Source organism: Lepeophtheirus salmonis, chromosome 5 (assembly GCF_016086655.4).
Source record: "Lepeophtheirus salmonis chromosome 5, UVic_Lsal_1.4, whole genome shotgun sequence".
Taxonomy (NCBI): Eukaryota; Metazoa; Arthropoda; class Copepoda; order Siphonostomatoida; family Caligidae; genus Lepeophtheirus; species Lepeophtheirus salmonis.
Window position 1 is genome coordinate 20,968,566 of NC_052135.2, and position 13,505 is coordinate 20,982,070.

The window sequence follows — 13,505 nt, forward strand, 5'->3', positions numbered from 1 at the left end:
TGATTTCTGCTCAGTGCTCCGAATGTCAAAGTGAAGAGATTCATCCAAGCGTGAGTAAACGGCGAGAGTAATTATGACTCAGATATATGTATAAGTTTGGAACAGAAAAATAGACTATATATTTTTAAGGCCTTTCCATATTACAATCTTCAAGCCTCAACAATAATATTTATGACCAGTTCTTCCCTAAGGATTTAAGAGTTAAATAATATTTAAAGATTTTACTTCAATAAAGTTAGTATGTTGGTGAATTTAAGAAAGTAAGAGTTCATATTGAAACAGCCAAACTGGTGACCCCAACGTGATGGCTAGAAGCGGCCAAGCTGTAGAAGTACCTCAAATGGCAAGGCAAGTTAAAATTACCCCGTTTTGGCCAGAAAACCCCAAGTCCTGGTTTAGCCGACTTCAAGCTCAATTTGCATTGTGTAAGGTCTCAGAAGAAACTGAAAAATAATACCATTTTGCCGTCGGATATAGATAACAAAGTTCTTGATGTCGTGGACGATGAGGAGGAGATTTTGGATTATACTCCTTACTCGGCCCTAAAGTCCAAAATTCTAAACGAATACGAGATATCAACTCAGGACAAGATTGAAAGCCGCCTATGTGTCTCAATAGTTCTTATTAAATTTAATTTTGTATTTTATTTTATAATTTCTACTCTCTTGGCACGGAATCTCTAGTCAAAAGGGGGGAGTAGTGTAGCGATTAGCTACACCGGTAAATATGACCGGCTCTCCCCTAAGGACTTTAGTGTTTAATAATAATGTTTATCAATTTTACTAGAATAAAGGGAGTCTGTTTTTTTAATCTAAGAAAGTAAGAGTTAATATTGAAACAGCCAAATATATATACCTACATATACACTAGACGTGTACACGCACCATGGATGTGGTAACCCGCCTTTTGTTCCTCACCATACAACAAATTCTATTATCTATTTAGTAAAGGACGAAACAACAAAGCCGAATTATGAGTGCTGAAATTACTAATTAGAGTTTATGTCTAAAAGGATAATAACTTAAAGTCAGGATATACAATGTAGATTGAAGAATAAATGGTCAGGTAAAAAATAGCCTTTTTTTAAAACTATATGTTCATTGCAATCAAGATTAAAAATAATTAAGACTTATAAACTAGGGATTGGATTAAAAATTTATATTATATGTGTAACTTTGGAAGAATCTTCTCTAACTAATTTTCAGGACGGGAGGGAGGAACTACATATTATAATACTAATTGGAAAGCCCTTGAAAAAACATAAAATTTAAGACGAAATAAAAAAATTCCACATTTTATTCTAAAAATAGTGTATTTTTATAGCAAAAGAAGCTAATCATAAAAAAACCCATACTATCACGCAAAGAAAAATAATTCTTAAAATAATAAATTAGATACTAAAATGGTTATAATCAAAGAAATTCGTTCTTCGACAATTATACAAGTATTCATAGTCTAAAGAATACCCTGATTCCTTTTCAAAAGTGTATTTGGAGTCTGAATGAAAGTGCACGTTAACTGGTCCTTTGTTACTTTCAAATTCAACGGTGGAATTAGAGCTTAGAGAACCACAAAATCCAGCTTTTTGGCCACTAAATTGTAGATAATCCCCACGGCAATTCATACCAAATGAGAGACCATCTACATTTCCAACTGAAAAACCGCTCTTGAGTTTATAAGAGATTCCACAAGATTCAGGGTCTGACATTATACAACTCGTGAAATCAAGATCAGAAAGATAACTTCCATCTCTATGATTTAAACTTTGAATTGTTCCATTTTCCCCAGTAAAATACTGTGCACACCCAAAAGGAGCCTGAAGGCGAGCCCCTCCGTCACAGCTTATTTGGTTTATTCTGATGTTCCACGAACTAGGACTATTTTTTACTTTGATATTAAATGCTAATAGATTTTCAGGTTTGTTGGGATAACGTAGCCTCCTTGGCGGACTCCTGTCCGAAGACATCCTAACGCCATCATCGACACTTTTGAAATGTATATACATGTGCGGAACATCTTCTCCGAGAGGATCCCATTCTTCTCTACTCAAAGTTCCACATAATTTTTTAACAGGAATATAGGCGTTGGGATCATTTGACTCGATATGAAGGGCATTATCGTCATCGCATTCACCATTAACAGGAGGCTTCAAATGAAAATCCAAAAAATCAATTCTTACTTGGCACACATCTGCGATAGGCGATAATTGAAAGGCACAAGATTCAAGATTATTAACTGGCACTGGATAGTCTGGACTGCTCAAATATGCTCTCTCAACATTTGTCATAAAATCACAAAATGATACGAAAGAACAACAAACTTGGTGGGAGCCACCTCCATTGGGGCATATTCCCACTGCTTTTCCTCCACTTTCCTCACAAGAAAAAGGATCAATACACTCTCCAATCATACTCTCATTAGTTCCTATACATTGGGTTTTTCTTATAGTATACGGGCGGAGTAGAAATTGTTCAGCAACATCCAGAGAAGAAGGAAAATTTAACGGCTGTCGAGGTGCTCGTTCATAAAACCCTCTCTGGGGAAAAGGTTGTGGGAAATTAGGTCTGTGAGAAAAAAATTGGGGTTCCCTTTGAAATGTTGGAGGACTATTTATTGCAGATGAAGGGGGAATAAATTGAGTGCTTTCGTTTGGCCGTTGAGCTTCATTAGAAATTTGTTCACTTTGATCAAGCGGAGGACTAGAAGGCTCTTTCTCCATTGATTTACTCTGATCTGGAGATCCCGACGGTACCTTAGGCATTTTGGGTTCAGAAAGGTTACTTTCATTGGGTCCAAAACCATCTGGTCTCATTAATTTATTCTGTCCTTGTTGATTTGGTGGCAAATTAGAGTTAGGACGGCCTGAAGGAAAATTTGGATTTAATCTAGGTGGTCCGAGAGGCATATTCGGATTAAGTCTCGGAGGACCTTGAGGTAAATTTGGATTCAATCTAGGTGGACCCAAAGGCAAGTTTGGTTGAGGCCGAGGAGGTCCCATGGGTACACCCAAATTTGGTGGACCTGGAGGTAAATTTGGATTCAATCTTTGAGGACCGGGAGGTGAATTTCGATTTTGACTAGATGGACCCCTTGGTAGATTCGTATTTAATCTTGGTGGGCCGGAATGTACTTGTGTATTGAAGTTGTTACCACCTGGCTGTACATTTGAATTCGTATTTGAAGGACCATTTGCGTTTGGCCCCGGCCTTATTGGATCAGTTGGTAAATTTGGTTTCCGTACGTTCATAATTGGAGGAGGATGTACATGATTAGGATTTCCTTGTGTAGGATTCATATCAACAACCTTGTGAACTTGAGCATCAATACTTTTCTCATCACCAATTGGAGATGATCGAGATGGTCTCTGACGTTGAGGCTCGATGAATAGATTGGACAGCATGTCAGACACTGAATGAGGATGGGAATTGCCTGTGGGAGCACTTTGAGCCACAAACAAGCCCATGAGGCATAGAAGAAATATTCTATTAATATCCATCCTAAATTAAGCCAAACTCTCGGAAGCAATTCAAATGGGAGTATGAAGCAACTAAAATCTTAATCAAGATTATTTCCAACGTACCTTACACACTTTCACGTATTAGGCTTGACAGGTTTAAGACATAGATTTAAGTGAGGGATTTACATGATTACACTCAAAAAGACTAACAAACAAATCCACGTAATTCCATGACTTTTGTTGTTGTTGATCAATCAATATTAAAGATCTTATAATATCAGTATTAATTACTATGTATTCAGTATTAGGTACAATATGAATAAAACACAAGAAGGTACATTCAAACCCTTGAAGGTAACTCGGGTTTGCTGTCATATACATTATAATTTATTCACAAGTTTCATTTAAATATTATCATCTTACAGCCTGATAAAACTTTTTCCTTATTGAACAATATCATATTTGCGTTACCAGTTATCCTGTTATTATAACTGATTAGGAAATAGCTTTGATGGTATCTTTACATAAGAAAGAACGAAGCCCAGTATTGGCCATTTAATAGTTTGATAATTTGAAAAGATTCAAAAAGTCATAAGAGACGTTATTGTAAAATAATGTTCGCAAAAAGATACGTGTGTTTGTATAACAAAAAAAAGTAACACAGTTTTTAATTAGTGTAAGATCATAATGAACTTAAAAAGTCATATAGATTTGTAGTCAATCATGGAAGATTTTACAAAAAAGATATTGTTATGAATTGGGGGTTGGTGTTGATACAGCTAATTTAATTAAAATAATAAATATGATGGGTATTTCTTGAGGCCTTCACTCTTGTTTCTTTAAAAAACATATATAGTCATAGATATTTGTATTATAGAGAGACTAATGCATGGAAGTATGCATGCAGTCGGGTAAAAGGGTCCATAAACAATTATTGCCTATTGGACCCACTTCTTTCAAAACATTTTAATCATAGAAAGGCCCAAAAATGAACGAACGAACAAAGATCATATCTATAACATCAATAATATATCAAATGAGTCGGATTTCTTCGTACAACTAGATTTCATGATATCTGTTGAGCGATGACGGAGGTGGTGGAGGTGGAGGCTGGGAAGGGGTGTTATTAATATTATTCACACCCACGACAGGTGAGTCGAGTCTGGCTTTTTTCCTCTCCGATAGATCGTTTTGTCCAATTCCTCCAGCAGCATCAGAGGCTTCTCTTCGCTTCTGACCTGCCTTTTTATCCCATTGCTGATGAAGGAAGCGAAGCAAAATATTCGTTTTCTCCGTGATGATAATTTGTTCAGAAGGAAAGTCTTTAGTGGGGACGTAGACGGTGCTTCGACGTACACTTTGATGCCCTCCACCCACAGGGCCACTATCTGAACTGATTCGAGTGAAATTGTCACGGTTCCGGGATGGAAGATTCTTTAAAAAATCGCTCACAGGAGTCGAGGGCATTTTTTTCTTCTTATTAATTATTACCTAGTCTTGTCAATTAATAATTATACTCTATAGTCACTATAATACTTCAGATGTTCAGTATTCTCCCAGTTCTAGTCCTTGCACTATCACAAAACTTATAATATTTTAGTTTATTTTGCGTTTGGGAATAATTTGTCAGAATTTGAGACGAGCGACATCTACAATAAACTCAAAATAGTAATTCACATACATACACTTTTCTTCTAGGTATGTTAAAGGATTTCAAAAAAATTAAATTTGAAGAAAATAGTTAACTTTATTTGATGAAACTTTTTCTTTTAATTTCAGTGATGCCAGTATTTTAAGTATTTATTCGATAAAAACGGAGTAATTTGATAGTTTTTGATAGAAAATTCCGACCTCCCTTCTCCGTGTTTTTATTCAATGTTATTGTTTGTTTATTTGGCTATGACGTTTGATTTATATTTGTTTTATGTTTTCACGTTATGAGAAGAGAAGAAAAGAACAACCATAGTCTACATGTTTTTAATATTTTTTTATTTATGCGATACCAAGAGGACAATTTGTTTTAAAATAATATAATTATTAAATATTTCATACATATTTGATAATATAATTATTAATTTGAATTAATATAATATTCCATAAAATATTATAATTATAAATAAATAAAAAATTGTTTATTATATTATTATGTTTTAACATTTTACATTAGTTTCATTATTCATATTAAAAATTGAAACATTTTTTAAATTAATAAAGTATATTTTATTTTAATTAAAATGGTAATTATAAATTGTCAATAAAAATATTGAAATTTTAAGACTTAAGCTATCAGCAATTGCCACTTCTACCCATTAGAATCAATTGACAATTACTAAGGATGTTCTAAATGTTATTTAGAAAAATGGATTAAATTAATCCCGTAGTTATTAATCAATTACATGTACTAGGGATAATTTGAAAACTATTTTTAGGTCCATGAATGAAATAATTTTACACCTCCATTAATATCGACTTTGGAATGTAAATTGTATAAAAGTTAAAACATATAAAACTTGATTTTATTAAATTTTCAACATTAATTACGACATAGATGTACCAAACTTTATCACAAAATCATACCCCCTTGCTATTAGAAAGTTACTTATTGAAAAAATTCCAGTTATGGATAAATTATTGAATGAGAGCAAATTAATGACTTTAAACTATATGGAAGATTTTAAAGGAGACAATGGTGTAATGAGTAATTACTTATACCGACGATAATGTTAATATAACAATCATTTGCATCATGATTGGAGTATTGATTATTAGTCTCATGTGTCTACTGGATGTATTCAAGTGTTTGCTACGATATCAACGACACAAATTTTAGAGAATATGCCAAATTATATCGTTTAAGGACAGATAATTCTAGTTTTTCAATAAATTCTTAAACTTTAAGAAAATAAATTTATAGAGTAAAGAGGAATGATTATATCTAATATCCATAATAAAATTTTGTACATGAAATAATAACAATTATTACTATTATACACGTATTATAAAAACTTCACATATATATTATCTAAAGTATCTAAATAAATAAATCTGAAAGGACTATTTCAAAATACAAAAAATATATTTACACAAAAGAAACACAACAAAAATATAAAAGATTATCAGGGACTAGAATTATGTATAATAATAACAATAATTAATAAACATAAATTGAAGCACATACATTAAACTACATAATATATCTTCACAAATATTATAATAAATTGGAAAGCTAAATTGCTCAAATATGGTAAGTCATAGCTTCATGAAATTTTGTCGGGCGATAGATGATAACTTGAATTGAATTGAGTAAGGTGGAAAAATAGCTTGAAAGTACCACTTTGGAAATATAAACGAATTATCCGTAATTTGAATTATGTATAATTCCTTTTATTTATGGAAATCAATTAACATCTCGAGAAGAAAAATAATTACAATAATTAAACAACAAAAAATTGAAGCACATACATTAAACTACATAATATATTTTCACAAATATAAATAATTATCTATCAAAAATTAATATTAATTGCAACTATAAAAGTTATTGTAACTAAAATTGTAAAAGTTATAAATTGGATAGTTAAATTGCTCAAATATGGTAAGTCTTAGCTTTCATGAAATTTTGTCAGGTAATAGATGAGAATTTTAATTGAATTGAGTAAAGTGGAAAATGTATTGAAAGTACCACTTCGGAAATATAAACCATTATCCGTGATTTGAATTAATATTACATAAAAATTCAGGATTGATTCCTATCTCCTTTTTGTGTGTTTGAAGTGCCCTCTACAACGTTTTTAGCATACCTATCTTTTTCAGCCGTGCAACTACTAGTCCCGTCTAATATGTTCTACGTTTTATTAATATCTTTCAGTCATAACAATTATTACAGAAACTATAATAAAAAACTCATTTGTCTCATCATAAGTGATTGATAATAATATATACATATGTTTAATTAATATTTGTACTCCCCAATTTCAATTAAATAACTAGAACGAAAATAGATGAACAAAAAACAACCCGATGGAGCAAATGAATAAATTTTTTTTTAATAAAATCATAGATTACTTCATCATTTTTTCTTAATCTATCATCAATTATTTAGATACTGTCTCTATGTAATGAATGAGATCGTTTAATTGTAATGTTAATAATTAATTGTCATGGTACATTTTAATTGACTCCGTATTCTTAGTTTTAAGCTTAAGATGTATTAAATTTTTGTTTTCCTTCAAAAAAAAATATAGGGTTATATCAATGAGTTCTTATACTATCTAATAAGTAATATCTTAGACAGATACTATAGACAGTATAATTAATAACTCATAGGTTATGTATTATATTCATTCTAAAATATATAGAGGGGTTAGTTTTGTAGTGAAATTGAACTCAAACTTGAGATAAAAAAGCACATCTCAAATTTTCAAATAAATATAATGACAATAATAAACAAAAACAACGTGGTTAAATAAAAGAAATTCCACATATTTTTATGAGGCATACACCTTTTGGAGAGAATATAAATAAATTGTGAGACAACTGTCGATTCTTGCTTTACTATTAAATTGTCAACAGTCAACAACGTATAATTGTCATTTGACAATTGTTGGGCAGCATGGACGGAATTCTGGAGGATACTCTACTCCATTTCAATGAAGTTACGAAAAAGCCGGTTCGATACTTGAAAAAAGATCAATCTCTATTCTCAGAGCTGAAACAATCGGTTAAAGCCCTCTATGATGGAGTTAAAGCTTTTGAGGAGGAATCACTGCAAGAAGATGACAATTCGGTATGCGCCCCTCATTATCTAAAATAAAGATCATTATTAAATATTATTTTCTTCCCTTGATGAAGACTTTGGATAAATTAATCGCTGACGAATTTGATGAAGAACAAATTTGGGCTGGAGTTCAGCTTCAAAATGGTTTTAAACTTGATAAATGGATTAAGGAAATAACGGGAATTAAATTAGGGGTTCAACTAGGGAAACGAGCAAGTGTCCTTCTGGGAGATGAGGTACCTCTCAAAAGAAAGGCTCTTGAAGACTCCCTGAGTGAAGATGACACCTCAGACGAATCGGGGACTACGAAAACGCCACGTGTGAAAAAAGTATCCTTTTCCATTGAGGATGAAGTTTCATTTGATGAGAGTGATGATGAAGACGAGGAGGACGATCAAGAGGCTGAAATATCAGAAGATCCCGACATTTCAGAGTCGGAAGAGGACGACATACCAAATGAAAATGTTAAAGATGACGAAGAATCAGAGATATTCAATGATCCAGACTTTCAAAATATGTCAGACTCTGATGGGGATGATTTACCTCTTTTCGAAAATGTTGAAACCGATGATGAGGATGAAGAGAAGGAAGATGATTCTGTGGAAGAGACTGAGGCCGAAAAAAGAACAAGAGAAATGGACACAAAAGCAAATGAATATTTGGCCAATGCCATGAAGAATATCAAAACGCGTTCATCTGAGGTGGATGATGAATTTTTTAAATTGAGTGAGATGGAACAGTTTTTAGAGATGGAGGATAAGCGGTTCACTGATCAGAAAACGGGAAAATATGACGAAAAAAGTCATCATCCTGTTGATATGTTTGAAGAAAACGAGGAAGATGCCATGAAAGAAAATAATCAAATCATGTATTCTGATTACTTTCAAAATGAGTCTATAAGTCATGAAAATGAGGTGTTAAAAGCGAGTGGTAAGAAGGAAAGGAAAGTCTTAAAACAAGATGATAGTGAAAACAAGCCATTAAACATATTTGAATATGATGATGATTCTAGTGATAATGAGGCTACAAATAAAAGTAGTCATGAACAACGCCAAGAAAGACTAAAAAAGAAAATTGAGAAACTTGAAAATGCAGCTATTAAAGAAAAGGAATGGCAAATGACGGGGGAAGCATCTGCAACAAGTCGCCCCGAAAATTCTTTGTTACAAGATCATTTGGACTTTGATACTGTCGCAAAACAAGCTCCAATCATAACTGAAGAAGTTTCAAAAACATTGGAGCAGTTAATTCTTCAAAGGATCAAGGATAAATCCTGGGATGATGTTGAAAGGAAAGTTAAACCTGTTAAAGATCCCTATGAATACAAAAAGAAACTCATGTTAGACCAGGAAAAAAGTAAATTCTCACTTGCTGAAATTTACGAAAAGGAGTATCTTCAACAACAAGGTTATTTTATTTCTTACTACTTTTCCCCCACGTTTTCATTTCATTTTTAAACTTTTTTCGTTTTAGGAAAATTGAGTCAAGAGAAGGAAAAAGTCAGTATACTTGACAAGGATGATATGGAAATCCCTAAGGAAGTAGAAGATATTCAAAAGCGTATGAACTCATTATTTGCCAAATTAGATGTTTTAACGCACTATCATTATGTTCCCAAGACATTGTCTGCTGAAATTAAGGTTATTAAAAACAAATCTACCCTTCAAATGGAAGAAGTCGCCCCTATTGGCGTTAGTGAAGAAACTCTATTAGCTCCTCAAGAAATTGCTGATAAATCAAAAAATTGTGAAATCGGGAAAGATGAAAGAACAGATACCGACAAAAAGAGAGAGCGAAGGAAGAAGAAACATGTTCAAAAGCTCAAAGCCGAAAGACAAGAAAAATTAGTTCAGAATATAAATCCTGGCTTAGGTAATAAATATGCTAAGGAAAAGGCTCTAAAGACATTAAAAGATGCAGAAAAGAAAGGACACAATGTTAAGATTCTTTCTAATGATTCAAGCAGTGTTAAATCCTCCAGTTCGTTCTTTGATAAACTTCAAAATGAAGTTAAGAAAGGAATTGAATCTAAAAAGACTTCATCTCGCTCTGTCAGTAAAAATAAGAAGAAATCATCCCAATTTAAACTTTAGTGCCTATTTATTTCTTATTTTTATTTTAAGAGAAACTATGAATGTTGATAATGTTTTAATGTTATAGTTCTTCAAAATAAATTAATCAAGCTCATCATATATTTTTTCTAAATAGACTCAATTTTTTATTTGTTACAACAAATTTGACATTAGTATATAGAAAGACATTGTTAATCACTCCATTGTATAATTTATTTTGAAGTATTTTTTACTTTTTAGGTACCCAAATTTCCACTGAAACTTACTTTGCTCTCACGAAAATACCCTTAAATAGACAAGTGATTGTCTTTTACACCTTGAACTCTGAAATGCTCGTTGCATAAAGTAGTCTTATATTTGAGGGAAAGAATCGATAAAATTACTTGTAATGTCGTTATGGTTTTTACGTTATTTTTCATGAAGCCATCAATTAAATATAATTTTATTTAGGTACTAGCTTCTAAACTACTATCGTTCATAAGTCATCTTGACTATGTATAACAACCTAAATAGTTAGTTAGAGTGAGTACGTAGAGTACAGCCGTATACGTGGAAACGAATGTTTCCTTATTATATATATGAGGAAGAAAGGGGACTCAAAAAATGAAAAAAGAGGGGAAGGGCTTTCCTATTTATATAAAAAGCAACATCTCAGCTGGCAACGGTGTACTTTTTTTATGTACTGCATACATACATAGAATATATTATAAGACTCCCTTTTCTAAATCCCTCAAAATGGTTCACCGTTTATGCTTTCTATTTTCTGTATATATAGGGCTGAACTCCTCTGTTTCTAGTAGGAGTAAAGTTTATTGTTAATAAAGTCCATAAAATCTCTCCAGAATTTGCTACCACTTTCCAAAAGCTTCCTTTTACTTGTTGAGATCTTCCTCTAAGTTCTACTCCAGGATCAGTCATTTGGATTCCTCAGAGGTAATGCGCAGACGTATAAAATGTGCCGGTTGATATTTGAGCAAACTCCCTGAGTCTCTTTTTGCTGTCCATGCGCAGATTATTAGTTCACTTACAATTTCTTAAGTATCCATCTATTAGCTCATTGAGTGGAATTCAAATATGTTTCCCCTAATCCGTAGATTTATCATTTATGGATTCGGGTATTCCTCTTGGTACAACCACCTCTTTAGACGGAAATGCTATGATCGTCACCTCTCACTTGGATATGTCAGATGATGAAGATGAGGAGATGCTTTTATCTCCTGAGTCCGAGACTTATGATGATCAAAATATGATGGATCAAATCAATGATGAAATTGCTTCACAACTTGCATCTGCGGGTAATTACTGATATGATCCATTTATTTATATATGTATGTTTTTCATATTAAATGCTAACTTGTTGTTTTAGGACCCACTGGAGTTGCAGCCGCTGCTGCTATATCCAGCACAAAAAGACGAAAAAGATCTCATACTTTTGAAACGAATCCATCAATTAGAAAACGACAACAAACAAGACTTCTCCGAAAACTAAAAGTAGTATTGACAATTTCATGCTCTTAAAAATTAGTAAAAAAAAATTTTTATAGACGAATATTGAAGAATTTAGTCTTCGAGTTGGACAACAGGCTGTCATTCTCATTGCTACTCCAGGGAAGCAACAAAACAACTTTCGAGTATTTGGAGCGAAACCACTTGAAGATGTAATAAAAAACCTTCGTGCTATTGTTATGAACGAACTAGAAACAGCGTTAGCGCATCACACTCCTCCTCAACCACCAGAGGATCCAACATTACATGGACTGCCACCATTAGTTGTTGAAGGGATACCTACTCCTGTTGAAAAGATGACACAGGCACAGTTGAGAGCCTTTATTCCATTGATGTTAAAATATTCTACAGGAAGAGGAAAGCCAGGTTGGGGTAAGGACGCAACGAAGCCTGTTTGGTGGCCTGATGGTGTTCCATGGGCTAATGTACGAATGGATGCTCGGAAAGAAGATGATAAACAAAAGGTTTCTTGGACTCATGCTCTAAGGCAAATCGTCATAAATTGTTACAAGTATCACGGAAGAGATGATCTACTTCCGTCATTTGATGGAGAGGATGATAATAATGAAGAGGATAAGAATGATATTGATGAAGAAAGACTAGTCACTACAAATACCACTGCTTCATCTATGGTAAATATTTTAAATCTAGCTTATAACAATTATACTTGAAACTAATGTATGTATTATAATATCTTATCCCAGATGAATCAATACTCAACAACAATGGTTCAAACCATTTCAAATTCCGATGGAACCGTTTCAATCATTCAAGTTGACCCATCTAATCCAGTCATAGCGCTTCCGGATGGCTCAACAGCCCAAGTTCAAACAGTCACACAAATAGATCAAAACCAATTACGCCTACATTCCACTAAAAACGAAGGATCTCCAAGTGGAGAAACAGAAGAAACTCATACCATTGAATTAACCACAACGCCTTCAGGTGATCTTCAAACTCAAGATGGACATATCTTGATAACAAGTGATGATGGGCATAGTAAGCATATCTCGTTTCCATATAATATGTACCTAGTTGTAAGATTATGAATTTCATTTCAGCATATCCAGTTTCCGTTGGTGGTATCATCACCGTTCCAGTGTCAGCTAATATGTATCAAGCAGTAGTCACAAATATGCAAAACGGTGAGGGAACATTACTTGGTGGTCCAATACAAATTACTCCTTCTACTAATCTACGTGGCATAGTAACTAAAGTTGATCCAGGTCCTTCCTTAACAATCACTCCTGTGGAAAATTCATCAACTCAAGAGGCAAACAGCTCCCCATCACAATTTATAAGTAGGAAAATGCAAAATTAAATTTAAAAAATCACATCCGAGAGTAAAAAGAAAGATGAAAGCACTTTATCTGAAATGCTTATGCTTGAAGCACTTGAATATAGTGGAATTCAGTACAAGTTCAATAATCTTTTTCTAGTAATGTCTATGTATCTAGTCACATAATGCAAATGTACATTATTTGCTTTAAATTCTCATTATATTAATTATTTTAAGTTAGTTTTTAACTTAAAAGCTTCATGTACCTGATTAGACCTTCCCTTTTTGAGACTTATTATCATCATGTAACACCAACATAACAATAATTCTATTTACATTTATAAGATAGTTTAAAACAAAATCTATTCAATAAAAAAGGTACTTTTTAAAAAACCATATACTATGTTTGATTAA

At 32.8% G+C, this 13,505-nt stretch overlaps 3 protein-coding genes across 3 annotated transcripts; 2 read left to right on the forward strand and 1 right to left on the reverse strand.

Annotated features, from left to right (window-relative positions):
- Positions 1-1,293: 1,293 nt before the first annotated feature.
- Positions 1,294-4,924, reverse strand: LOC121117194 (DET1- and DDB1-associated protein 1). Its single transcript, XM_040711543.2, has one exon. The coding sequence runs from the start codon at positions 4,922-4,924 to the stop codon at positions 4,517-4,519; it is 408 nt and encodes a 135-aa protein (XP_040567477.2). The 3' UTR covers positions 1,294-4,516.
- Positions 4,925-8,003: 3,079 nt separating this feature from the next.
- On the forward strand, positions 8,004-10,426 carry LOC121117193 (U3 small nucleolar ribonucleoprotein protein MPP10). Its single transcript, XM_040711542.2, has 3 exons — positions 8,004-8,243; positions 8,309-9,641; positions 9,708-10,426. The coding sequence occupies exons 1-3, from the start codon at positions 8,070-8,072 to the stop codon at positions 10,325-10,327; spliced, it is 2,127 nt and encodes a 708-aa protein (XP_040567476.1). The 5' UTR covers positions 8,004-8,069; the 3' UTR covers positions 10,328-10,426.
- A 590-nt stretch (positions 10,427-11,016) lies between these two features.
- Positions 11,017-13,487, forward strand: LOC121117195 (DNA-binding protein Ewg). Its single transcript, XM_040711545.2, has 6 exons — positions 11,017-11,239; positions 11,401-11,601; positions 11,673-11,797; positions 11,851-12,444; positions 12,517-12,811; positions 12,874-13,487. Exons 2-6 carry the CDS (start codon positions 11,412-11,414, stop codon positions 13,131-13,133), a joined length of 1,464 nt encoding a protein of 487 aa, XP_040567479.1. The 5' UTR covers positions 11,017-11,239; positions 11,401-11,411; the 3' UTR covers positions 13,134-13,487.
- Positions 13,488-13,505: the final 18 nt, after the last annotated feature.

Bases quoted from the DNA above. Each gene is read 5' to 3' on its own strand.
- LOC121117193 (XM_040711542.2), top strand. From the start codon at position 8,070: ATGGACGGAATTCTGGAGGATACTCTACTCCATTTCAATGAAGTTACG. The intron at 8,244-8,308 runs GTATGCGCCCCT...CCCTTGATGAAG, and splicing joins TGCAAGAAGATGACAATTCG to ACTTTGGATAAATTAATCGC. The intron at 9,642-9,707 runs GTTATTTTATTT...TTTTCGTTTTAG, and splicing joins GGAGTATCTTCAACAACAAG to GAAAATTGAGTCAAGAGAAG.
- LOC121117195 (XM_040711545.2), top strand. From the start codon at position 11,412: ATGGATTCGGGTATTCCTCTTGGTACAACCACCTCTTTAGACGGAAAT. The intron at 11,602-11,672 runs GTAATTACTGAT...TTGTTGTTTTAG, and splicing joins TTCACAACTTGCATCTGCGG to GACCCACTGGAGTTGCAGCC. The intron at 11,798-11,850 runs GTAGTATTGACA...AAATTTTTATAG, and splicing joins GACTTCTCCGAAAACTAAAA to ACGAATATTGAAGAATTTAG.
- LOC121117194 (XM_040711543.2), bottom strand. From the start codon at position 4,924: ATGCCCTCGACTCCTGTGAGCGATTTTTTAAAGAATCTTCCATCCCGG.